The 13,056-nt window shown below is 34.8% G+C and overlaps 1 protein-coding gene across 1 annotated transcript in view; it reads left to right on the top strand.

The window, feature by feature from the left end:
- TOR1AIP1 (torsin 1A interacting protein 1) overlaps positions 1-11,964 on the top strand; it is a 52,618-nt gene extending 40,654 nt beyond the window's left edge. Inside the window, exons 7-10 of the mRNA XM_007448518.1 lie at positions 1,275-1,316; positions 1,848-1,916; positions 8,536-8,592; positions 10,990-11,964. Of these exons, the coding sequence (XP_007448580.1) occupies positions 1,275-1,316; positions 1,848-1,916; positions 8,536-8,592; positions 10,990-11,777 (956 nt within the window). The 3' untranslated portion in view covers positions 11,778-11,964. The remainder of the gene's footprint in view (positions 1-1,274; positions 1,317-1,847; positions 1,917-8,535; positions 8,593-10,989) is intronic.
- The last annotated feature ends 1,092 nt before the right edge of the window (positions 11,965-13,056 follow it).

Here is a 13,056-nt window from a genome sequence, read left to right as displayed (position 1 = left end):
TTTTTTTTTTTTTTTAGTAGGTTCTGGGTTTGGAATTAAAACTGAGACAAAACAAAAGCAGGTGAAACAAAAATCAGTCATTTATGGAAAATTACTCCCTGGATTATCTTATATGTTTGCCCTTTGTTTTTCTAAACCTTTGATCTTTGGAAACTCTGAAATGTGTGTCCCTATATTAATTATGCTATACTTATGCAATGGTATACTTTTCAGTTATGGAAAATGAGTTGTTTGTATACAATTAGGTATATATTTCCTTGAATCTAAAATGCCATTGCTTTTATGTATTACTGAGAAAGAAAACCATCCAGTTAAACTGTGTCATATCACTGATTCTAAGATGCAGCCCTAAAGCAAAGGTGTTTTTAAAAAATTACTTCACAGTGTCAATGAAAGACAATACAGAAAAGTGTGTCTAGTTTTTTAAAAAGTTCTTTGTTAGTGTAGACTGAAAACAAATCTGGAATATACATCTGTCTTATTCACCACGGTTTTCCTACAATGTTTTGCATGTAATAGGCACTTAATAGATATTAATGAATTTTTAGGTTATGCATTTCTAGAATGGTGTATTTCTGTTACAGCCAGCACATACTGCATTTTTAGTCAGAAAATAAGTTGAACATAAATTTATATTGGTACTTGTATCAGTAACTAGAAGTAACTTGTTTCTTCAGGGCAGATTTGCAAATTTACCATGTTATAATTGTTTGTAATAACATTTTCTAATTATCCCATTGTATCATTTTATAGTTGTCCTTAAATACCATCCCAAAACATGAAGGAGCATCTTGCACTGCATAACTACTTTGCAGTGTTCACAAATTTGCTTATATAGTATATACCGTTATATATGAACTGCCTGGGTTTATATCTCAGTCCTACTACTTTTTACATATGTAATCTTGGGGAAAATTATCAATTTCAGTTTACTTATTTGTAAAATAGGAATAATAGTATCTACCACATAAAGTGTGAGAGTTGATAAAATTATACTTGGTACCTGGTAAGCATTCAGTACATTTAGCTTTTATTTTGATGGCGTTGCTCTTAAAGCTGGCTTCTTATTATCCAATTACTGAACATTTTGAAGTTTAGAAAAGGGAAAATACATATATATTGTATATGTTTGGGACTGATGAAAGAAAGGTTTGATTTTTTTTGTTTTTGTTTTTGGTGTCAGTAGTAAACAAGTAAAATGTTTATGCAACATCTTCATTGTTTTTATTTCTGTTCTTTATTTTCTATGACTTTATCTCTGTTTTCTGTTTCAGGTCGAGACTTCACAGCTTTTGATAAGCAACCATTAGTGCTAAGTAAGTGGTTGGTTGTCTATTCTTTTATCAATCAACCCAGTCTTACTAGCCAGCAAAAATTTGAATAGAATTCAAAGTCATTTTACCCTCTTTGCCTTTTAATCAACCACAAATTGATACTCTATGTAATATTGGTACTCTGTGATGTAGAAATGTGTTTAGGACTGCCTTACTGAAAATAATTTATTTACAAAAGTAAATGGTTAACCTTTTTCTTGTTAATTAACACCAAAGTGTTAATGAAGTTCAAGTGTTAATAAATGCAGTCATAGACCATAGCAAAGGACTTGTACATAGTTTTGTCTATTAGGAGATTATGTATTTATTTGCTGCCTTTTTTGCTGTGGGAAGTAATTCATCCTCACTGATGTGATCCTTTGACATTATCTTTTACTTTTGAACCTATTGCTTTGGTTGTTTTCCTCGCCAAATTTGTTTTGCCTTTCTGATAAATTTACCTTATAACACTGAGGTATAGTATACATTTTCAAAGTATGTGAAATGATATCTTGATATATATATTTGTCTCAGGCTCGGGATATCAAAAAAATCCTCAGGAATGGGTTGAACAAACCACAAGAATGAGGACTAGGATGCAAAGTAAGTTGGTAAATCTCTACCTGTTATTGAAGAAATTTTTAAATTACTACCTGTTATTGAAGTAATAGTTTATTTGCTGTTTTTTTGACTATTTAACATATAAAACTGTTTAGTTCATCAGATAAGCATTTGGGTTGCTTGTGATCTCATTAATAAAGGACATTTATGATTGCTAGTTTAGTTATTTCCATCTACTTGGACTGGCAGGAGATGGACTGGGTGTAGAGTGTAGAATCATGGTGTGAGAAAACCAGTGGATGATAGGTGTGTACTTGACAAGTTGTCAGTTCTGTCTAGCAGCAGTACAATCTGCACATGAAAATGAAATTCTAATCTTTTGATAGTGCCTGTTTTTATTTTTAACACTTGTTTACCGTTGTATAAATAACAACTTAGAGCAGCTTTGCATACCCACTATTTTAAGTTATAAATGCTGAAATCCTCAAATTGTATTTTCATGTTTGTGTTTAGGATGGATTAAATGTCATAGAATTTAAGAAATATTTAAGAAATAAATAGGTGCGATAAAACATACTTTGAATTCAGTGTCTATCATAATTTCTATAGCAGTGTGTACACATTAAACCCTGACTGTATAAAAAAATCCATGCCATGCCTTAAGTGACCTTTAACCTCTATCCCTTCCTTACTCATGTAGCCACGGTAGGTCTCGAGGTCATCCAGGTGTCCCTTACTTTTATTTAGATAATATAAAAATCCCCATCATATAGCTCTTGCTCACGAAATAACTAACTGTAATTGGACAAGATAACCTCTGTGGCTTTGTTTTTCTATCAGTAAAGTAGTAATGGTTGCAATTCATTTTTTCCCCAGCAGTGAAGTATTACCGTACACGTAAGTGAGTTCTTCAGCAGTCTAAAACTGAAATAACTTTTTGCCCTCGCCTTATTGTTGGCTGTTATTTTTTTTTTTGGCCATGCTTCGCAGGTTGTGGGATCTTAGTTCCCCAACCAGGGATCGAACCAGGGCCCTCAGCAGTGAGAGCGTAGGGTCCTAACCAATGGACCGCCAGGGAATTCCCTGGCTGTCATTTCTTATTGCTGTATATACTTGCTATTAGAAGACCATTTCCTCTTAAAATTTGTTCTTGACCTATTATAGTTAGGAAACCAAATATTAATTCAGCTTTTTAAGATTATGGTTATAACCAGTATCAAAAATTAAAACATTCTGGGGCTTCCCTGGTGGCGCAGCGATTGAGCGTCCACCTGACGATGCAGGGCACATGGGTTCGTGCCACGGTCCGGGAGGATCCCACATGCCTCGGAGAGGCTGGGCCCGTGAGCCATGGCCGCTGAGCCTGCGCGTCCGGAGCCTGTGCTCCGCAATGGGAGAGGCCACAACAGTGAGAGGCCCGCGTACCGCAAAAAAAAAAAAAAAAAATTAAAACATTCTGAAGATCTAAGAATTACTCTTGGAAGCAAAACTGCATGAGTTTAAGTGTATATACTATGAAAAGCTCAGAGTTTTATGATGTTATTAGTTCTTAACTATATATTCTGGGTAACTAATAGCAGATAAATTACTTCCAGAAAAGTGAAGTGTAGTACATATTGTTGTCAAAAAATGTTTGCATTGTCCTCTGTTAAGACACTGTACAAATGCAATGCAGAAGGGAAAATAATTATATTGAAGGTCTAGCTGGAATGCAGAAATAGATCTTTATGGTTGCTAAATTGATAGCTCATTTATAGTGTTTTCTCTGTATTCCTGTTTTGTCTTAAGTTTGTATATTTGTTATGGCTTAAATAGTTGTATACTGGTTGATAGCCATCTACCATATATACAGGACTTCCAGAGTTAAAGAGAAACTATATAGCAGAAATTTGCACATTCGGGTGCAGGTAACAAATTTTTTTAGATTTTTGACCACAGAAGGACTTTAATATAAGAAGAAAGAATTTTCAATCAGAGTAGAAGATTGCAGTGATTTCCAAACAGCCTTATAGATTTCTCTTCAATCTAACATCATTTGAAAAAAACTTTTCCTTGGCATTCCAAGTTTCGTATCTTTTTGTCTTAACTATACACTTCTGCCTGCTTCAGTGAGAAAATAAATTCATTTTTAGATTTGGGTGTTCAAGAACCTGGATTTCAGATCATTATCACCCTATGTTAGTACCAGTTCTCTGGGTAGACAGGTCCCAGTTCAGGTTTCTGCCTGTATCCAGATCTTTGGGGAAAGATAGAACCACTGTCTATACTTTTGCTGTGTCCCAGATGATAAAACAGTGGGGCCTCTGAGTCTGTGCTTCATTAATATACATGCTTTGGAACCTGTCTCTAAAAGTGGTGTAGAGAAAAGAGGAGAGTTTGGAGTTAGAGCTATTGGATTCCAGTCCCAGATCTTCTACTTACTAATTGAGTCATCTTGGTAAAGTCTCTTAAACTTTGTGAACCTCAGCTTTCTTAATTTTAAAGTTGGGACAATAGTGCCTATAACTAGGTTATTCTAATGAGCTTATTATATATGTGAACACAGTTTTTTAAGTCTAAATGTACCACATAAATAATTAATGCTTATTTATTGTTAACAATATATTGTGTAATAATCAGTAGTAATAACTATGAAAGATTCATGCCCTCTGCTTTTGACTTTATAGAGTGATTGATTGTTACCATACTCTTCATACTAGAAAAACTCTGAGCTTTATCTTTTTAAAAAGATCTTTTTTAATGGAATTTTTATTACTGTCTCTAAAAATATTTTTAATAACGATAAAGTTTACCTTTTAGACAGTGTGTTGCCTCAGCAGTATATATACCCTACTAAGTTTGAGTTCTTCAAATTATATAAATATTTCATATGGTATATAATAACTGTTACTTATCTATTCTATATCATTAAAATCATCATAGAAGAGCACTTAACATTTTTATGTATTGTCTCATTTGATCTTTGCAACCATGGATTAAAGTATTCAAGATAAACATTATCTTGATGGATTTATTTTCTAAATTGTTTCACATACTCTTTAACTGTAGGTTAAACTATTTTATTGAAGTATGATCGACATACATTCATTTTGGTTTTTAAAATATTTTGTTAAAGTACAGTTGATTTACAATGTTGTGTTAATTTCTGTTGTATGGCAAAGCGATTCAGTTATTCATATATATATTATTTTTCATATTCTTTTCCATTATGGGTTGTCACAGGATATTGAATATAGTTCCCTGTACTATACAATAGGACCTTGTTGTTTATCCATCCTATATAAAATAGTTTGCATCTGCTGATCCCAAACTCCCAGTCCATTCCTCCCCTACCCCCACCTTCTTGGCAACCACAAGTGTGTTCTCTGTGTCTGTGAGTCTGTTTCTCTTTCATAGATATGTTCATTTATGTCATATTTTAGAATCCACATATGAGTGATGTCATATGGTATTTGTCTTTCTCTGACTTACTTCGCTTAGTATGATAATCTCTAGGTCCATCCGTGTTGCTGCAAATGGCATTATTTCATTCTCTTTTATGGTTAATATTCCATTGATTATATATATACCACATCTTCTTTATCAATTCATCTGTGATTGACATGCATTTAATGTATACAACTTACATATTTACTGTATACAACTTGATGAGTTTGGAGATAAGTATATACCTGTGAAACCATCACCATAGTCTATGCCGTGAACATATCCATCACCTCCAAAAGTTTTCTCCCACCCTCTTTATTTATTATTATGTGTGTGATAAGAACACTTAAGATCTACCCTCGTAGCAAATTTTTAATATACAGGACAATAAATATAGGTACTATGCTCTACAGTAGATTTCTAGGATTTTTTCATCTCATTTAACTGAAACTGTGTACCCTTTGACTGATATCTCCTGATTTCCCCCTCCCCCAGGCCCTGGAAACCACCTATGGTTTCTATGAATTTGACTAGGTTCCTCACATAAATGATATTATGAAGTATTTGCATATCTTTATCTGACTTATTTCATTAGGATAATGTTCTCCATGTTGTCCAGAGTGGCAAGATTTCCTTCTTTTTTAAAGCTGAATAATAATTCCATTGTGTGTGTATGTGTGTGTATACATATATATGTATAAATACATCACATTTTCTTTATCCATTAATTTGTCAATGGACATTTAGTTTGCTTCCCTGTTTTGGCTATTGTGAATATTACTGCAGTGAACATGGGTGTGCAGATATCTCTCCAAGATCGCAATTTCAGTTCCTTTGGATATATATCCAAAAGTGGGATTGCCGGATCATATGGTAGTCCATTTTTAACCTTTTGGGGAACCTCCATAATTCTTTTCCATAGTGACTGCACCAATTTATATTCCCACCAACAGTGTACAGGGATTCTCTTTCCTCCACATCCTCTCCACATACCTTGCACCTTTGTTTTTTCAAAAATAGCCACAATACATTTGATAATGTGAGGTGATTTCTCATTGTGATTTTGATCACATAAGTCATGTGCCTTTTAAGTTTGATGTAATCCCATCAAACTTACTTTTGTTGTCCGTGCTTTTGTTGTTATATCCAAGAAATCATTGTCAATGCCAACTTCAAGAAGCTTTTTCCCCATGTTTCTTCTGGGAGTTTTATTGTTTCAATTCTTAACTTAAGTCTTTAATCCATTTTGAGTCGATTTTTGTGTATGGTATAAGGGTCCAATTTCATTCTTTGTATGTGGATATCCAGTTTCCCCAGTACCATTTACTGAAGAGACTATCATTTTGCTATTGTGTAGTCTTGACACCCTTGTTGAGGATCAGTTGACTATATCTTCATGGGTTTATTTCTGACTTTCTATTCTCTTGCATTGGTCTATATGTCTGTATTTATGGCAGTACCATAATGTTTTGATTATTCTAGCTTTGTGATATATTTTGAAATCAGAAAGTGTGATGCCTCCAGTTTTGTTCTTCTTACTCAAAGTTGTTTTGGCCTTTCAAATTTGGGGTCTTTCGTGGTTCCATATGAATTTTAGGATTGTTTTCTGTTTCTGTAAAAAATGCCATTGGAATTTTGATACAGATTGCACTGAACCTGTAGATTGCTTTCGGTAGTATGGACATTTTAAGAATATTAATTCTCCATTCCATGACCATGGGATGTCTTTCCATTTACTTATGTCTGCTTTAATTCCTTTCATCAGTGTTTTAGAGGTTTCAGTGTATAATTCTTTTACCTCCTTGGTTAATCTTATTCCTAAATATTTTATTCTTTTGATGCTGTTGTAAATGGGAGTTTTTCTTAATTTTGTTTGTGTTAATTTTGTTTTCTTAATTTTATGTTCTTATGAGTTATATGAATGTTACATATGTTTCATAATAACTATTATTTAGCTATTCTCCATTATTAATATCATCATGCACTTCACAGCATTTTCATATATTATCTCATTTGATCTTTGCAACCATGGAATGAGGTATTTAAGATAAACATTATCTGATGGAAATTTTTGTTTTTTCAGTAAGACACTTTTAACTTTGGTTACCTAACTTTGAAGCTCCTAAATGATGCCATTTCCTAGACTAACCTAGTAATTGCAAAAGAATATGCCTTTAGAGTTAAGGTTGATGTCATTTTGTTTCATTTGAGGTTTTTTGTCATATGACCAGAAATAAGACTATTTCTGTAAAAATATATATAAAATAAATAAATTAGCAATGCTAATTTTATTCCTCCAGTTTAGTCCAGTGTTTCTCAAATGAAAACTGTTGATAAATACTAGGAAGATCACTTATACACATAAAGTTATAAAACTCCAGGCAAGTGCTAGATGACAGTATTGGTAATGTAGATCATACAAGTGAGTAACTCAGCCTCTTCCCTTCCTGAACTCTGTCGTTCCATTTCCTGTCTCTTAGATGGCTATGCCAAGGAGGACGGAGAGGAAAAGGAAAGAGCTTTTCAGTTGTTTTCTAAAGTATGATGGAAATAGAGATTTGATGGAGTTGTGGGAAAATTATTTTTGAAATCTGTTGTTTAACCACAAAGCTAAAACAATTACTTGTCTATTACCAGAAATGGTGAAAAGTTTTTCAGTGTAATTTCTAAAATATTACTGATATTTGAAATGGTCAGAAGCACCAGAGGACGTATTTGAATCAGTTTGAGGTAGAAATTAGTGAAGATTAAGATTGAGTTTTACCTTAAAACCCCTTATCCAGAGAGCTCAGTAATCCATAATCATATTTTGTCCTTCTTTCCCTCTTTACAGCATCATCACCAGGCAAGCGTTCGATATATGGCAATTTTTCAGATGGTATTATTTGTTTCCTTTTATTATAGTTGTGCTTATTTTCTTTGTCCTCTTAACTTTGTCCCAGAAGTTTCACCACTCCCATTAAATAATTTGGGTCAAGTTCTTCAAGGCTTTCTCACAAAACTAATGTGTTAAGAGTATGCTTTGTACTCGACCATTATATTAATTATGAAAGAAATCCAACTTGTGTCTCAAGCAGCTGTCAGTCTAATAGACACTTGAATCTTCTGCTTTTTCTTCTGTTTCTGACAGATCTCTTCCTTATTTTCTCTTGGTGAAATTTGTATTTTCTTTTTCTGTTGGAAATACTGAAATTATGAAACATAAATTGATAGTCTTTATTACTCCTATCATTAGATGACGGTGTTCAGAAATCAGAGCTTGGAAACCAATCTCCATCAACCTCCAGCCAACGTAAGTTTGTCTTCTCAGCTTTCATTAAATGAGTCTCTAAAATTGGTGAACATAATGATTTTTAAATTTTTGACACCAAAGAACTTCATGCTATTTGAAGAATTATATTTTAAGTACTTCAAAAGAAAAAGTATATATTTTACCAGCAGTAAAAGTCTTTAAGGACAAACTCTGTGAAAAAAACATCTGGCTTTCCCCTTTACTTTATTATCCATAAGACCAAAAGTGAAAGTTAACAAGTAAAGCAACTAACACTGTTAACCAAGTGAACCTTGTTGTCAAAAGAAAGATGCACATAGCATGACATAATGGGGATACCATAGTTTTTTAGAGTTCACAGACCTGAATTTGAATTAGTTTGGACCACTTACCTTCTGTATAGCCTCGGGGCAAGTTTCTTTAGTTCTTTAAGCCTTTTTATTATCTTGAAAGAGTACTAAGAAAATAACAGTGATTCTCAGATTCTTTGGTCTCAATACCACTTTCCACTAGCAAAATTAATAAGAACCCCAGAGATCTTTTTTAAAAAGAGACTTAAAAATATATATATATGAGTTATACCTGTCCATATTTACCTAGAGATTAAAATTGTAAAAAAAAATTTTTAATGTTTGTTAGTTATTTTTAAATAATTTAGTAAGGAGTGTGGTAGATTGCTTTGTATTTTCTCTGATCTCTAATGCCTGGCTTAATAAAATGGAGCTGGAGTTTCATTCTGCTTCTGTATTCAAACTGTTAAAATATATTGGGGATTTTGGGGGGGGGTTAATTTATTTATTAATTTATTTTTGGCTGCATTGGGTCTTCTTTGCTGCGCACAGGCTTTCTCTAGTTGCGGTGAGCAGGAGCTACTCTTCATTGCAGTGCGCAGGCTTCTCATTGCGGTGGCTTCTCTTTGTTGCAGAGAATGGGCTCTAGGTGCGCAGGCTTCAGTCGTTGTGGCACGCGGGCTTCAGTAGTTGTGGCTCGCGGGCTCTGGAGCGCAGGCTCAGTAGTTGTGGCGCACAGGCTTAGTTGCTCCATGGCATGTGGGATCTTCCCAGACCAGGGATTGAACCCGCGTCCCCTGCATTGGCAGGCGGATTCTTAACCACTGAACCACCAGGGAAGTCCCAGTCAGTTGTTTTCTTGAAAACAACAGGCTCACAGTGTTCGTTTTCCAGGAAAAGTGTCCCAAATATGAAAGTCTGACTAACCAGTTTGTCACTTGTCTTTTCAAGTAAAAATTCTATGAAAAAAGCACTATTTCAGCTGACAACTCAGTTGCACAAAGTTCTTTTCTTTGAGACAGCCATATACTGTTCTATGTAGCAGAAGTGCTTTATATATATGTCCCATTTCTTCACATAGAACGTTAAGATTTCTACTCAAGGTTGAGTTCTAATAAGATAAATTCTTTTAAATGCTTCATGAAGGATGTTCTTAAGTGAAACTGATAACCTGGAATACATGGCCATGAAGAATACAAAGACAGTCCTAGTTTGGTGCTACTCCCTGTGATTCATCTAAAGCATCAGTTATTTTTCCTACCATGGCTTTTTACACCATCAGTGCAGATGTCAATATGGAGGAAAAAGGCAAATAAGATCTTAGAGTCGGGAGAATAGTTTTAACCTCAAGGACCCCCTTGAAGAGATCTTGAGATACCCCACCAGCCACACTTTGAGAACTGTTGCTCTAGAGGGTCCATGGTCCAATTATTAGTCTAAAGCAGTCAATAAATAGAAAGTGTAAAAATACTGTTGCTGTCATATTAAATTATTAAATGATGTGGTATATGAGAAAGTGCTTAAACTGAAAAGCACTAGGTAAATGTAAATTCATATCATCATTGCCAGTAATAATTAGGAATGAGTTGCAAACTAAGGCTTACCAGTGTTAACTTGCATACAGCAAAAGATAGGCATCAGTGCAATTAAAGGGACAGCTAGCTGTTATATGGAAGATTTCACTTATAATGCATCCTTTTCTTTATTCCTTTATATACATAAACATTCCACCTTGGATAATAATCCATGTTAGTTTCTAAATTTAAAACTATTTTGTAAAGTGTCTTTTAATATTGTTTACCTCCCAAATATTAGCAGTAGTAATAATAGTTTTGCTTTATAAATTGTATTCTTTCTGACTTGCACATGCCATTACATATACTTAAATTCTACTTTTTCCTCTAAGTCTCTTTATCATTTTGACATTGAAGAGACATATGCATACTCATACAAGTAACTTAAAACACATGTGCTAAATTATTTCTTTAAGAAAGCAAATTATCAGCTCCCTTCTTTAAATTCCTTCCTATCTAATGTTTATAAAGATTAATATTGGCTTTAAAAGTCACTTGCTCTTGAATCTAAGAAAATAATATTTGTGCCTATCATTTCTTTTTTTCCTGAGCAGAAGTGACTGGACAACCCAAAAGTGCATCTTTTGTCAAGGTGAAGTGGTTGTGGCCCCCTGTTCTGATAGCTGCTCTTCTCATTGGGTGTTTTTGGTACACTCGTACTCCTGAAGCAGAAACCACTGCTGTTCAAGAGTTCCAGAACCAGATGAAGCAACTTATGAATAAGTACCAAGGTCAAGATGAGAATCTGTGGAAAAGGAGCCTAACATTCCTGAAGAAACATCTTAATAGCTCCCACCCTCGGCCTCAGCCTGCTATCTTGCTGCTCACTGCTGCCCAAGATGCTGAAGAAGCACTCAAGTGTCTGAGTGAACAAATTGCTGATGCCTATTCTTCCTTCCGAAGTGTTCCTGCAATCCGGATTGATGGGACGGGCAAAGCAACTCAAGACAGTGATGTCGTCAAAAAAGAGGTAGATGAGAAACTGAGCAACGGATTCCAAAATGGCCAGAATGCAGCTGTGGTCCACCGCTTTGAGTCACTGCCTGCAGGCTCTACTTTGATCTTCTATAAGTATTGTGATCATGAAAATGCAGCCTTCAAAGATGTAGCCTTAGTCCTAACTGTCTTGTTAGAGGAGGAGACACTTGGAACCAGTCTAGGCCTAAAGGAAATTGAAGAAAAAGTGAGGGATTTCCTCAAAGTCAAGTTCACCAACTCTGATACACCCAACTCCTACAAACATATGGACTCAGACAAATTGAGTGGGCTCTGGAGCCGTATTTCTCACTTAGTCCTGCCAGTACAACCTGAAAATCACCTGAAAAGGGGCATCTGCTCATAAGAGGAGACAGAAGAGAAAATCATGTCTCAAGTTCTGAGAATTTTTCAAACTTTCTAACCATAGACAGGATCCAGAGCTCTTTTTGAAAGAACTGGTTTCTTTTTAAAGGAGGTTAAGTTCTTAGGTAAACATGGAATATCTAAATCGTTTATTCAACCTAATTATCTGTTTTTTGAGAGAATCGTTTCCTGGTTTCCATTGAGATCTGTGTTAATGATATCTGAGGACTGTAAATTATATGCAGTCCCACAGAGGATCTGCTTAGATTCTGGGTTGAATCATTATTGCTATGGTATGACCAGTGGGAGGGATTAGGCTCCTTCCTATGAATCCACCCAATTTTTTAACTTAGATTTTTTTCACAGTTTGTCGAGTTATTAGTAAGACAGCTCCCTGAACATAACTGTGGGTTTTCCCTTTTGTCCTCTTCTACATCGTTTAGATGTGAATTCCATAGTCAGCTTCTGCTTATAGGAACAAAAATAATGAAAGGCCATCTGAGTGTGTGTTTGGGATTTTTGTTTTTTGGTTTTTTTCCTTTGATTTTGGAGGACAAGGAGAAGGAGACATGGGAAAAGTTGTGGAATGGGGAGGGAAAGGGGGGAAAAAGTCTTCAAGATGAAATGTTAAAATAAGCCACCGAGGGAATTCCCTGGCGGTCCAGTGGTTAGGACTCCACACTTTCAATGCCGAGGGCCCAGGTTTGATCCCTGGTCAGGGAACTAAGATCCTGCAAGCCGCCCCACGTGGCCAAAAAGAAAGCCATAGAGGCTTAGGGTTAGTCAAACATAGTTATATGAACTGCATTCTCAGTGAATTCTGTTGGGACTTGTTTTTCACATGTCCTTTTTTTTTCCTTTAAGAAATTTTTATTCCTCCCAAAGATTTTGAAGCATGTATATGATGAGGTTTAGTACATTTGTTCACTTGGCTCTTAAGAATGGGTAAGTTCAGAGCCATTTACTTTGGTCATATCCTGAAAGTTTTGTTAAGAAATACAATTTCAGGAATTGGTAAACCATTTGTTAACCAGCTCTCCTGGGCTGTTGAAGAAGGATTTGATTTTCTGCATGTCTACTTGTTGCATTCTGAGTCCTTTAATGACACTCTTGTAACAGGAATAAAGATTTACAATGCACGTGATAAATTCTACTGAGTGCCTCAAGCGAAAAAGAAAGTGAAGTTTACCATATATGAAGAATGTTAAAATGTACTACTGTACATTACTGTACTACTATAGAATTTCAGTTTTTTTTTTTTTTTTTTTTTTTTTTTTTTT

This window comes from Lipotes vexillifer, unplaced genomic scaffold (assembly GCF_000442215.2).
Source record: "Lipotes vexillifer unplaced genomic scaffold, Lipotes_vexillifer_v1.1 scaffold76, whole genome shotgun sequence".
Classification (NCBI taxonomy): domain Eukaryota; kingdom Metazoa; phylum Chordata; class Mammalia; order Artiodactyla; family Lipotidae; genus Lipotes; species Lipotes vexillifer.
Note: the sequence above shows the minus strand (reverse complement) of the source record. Positions and strands in the feature narration are given on the sequence as shown.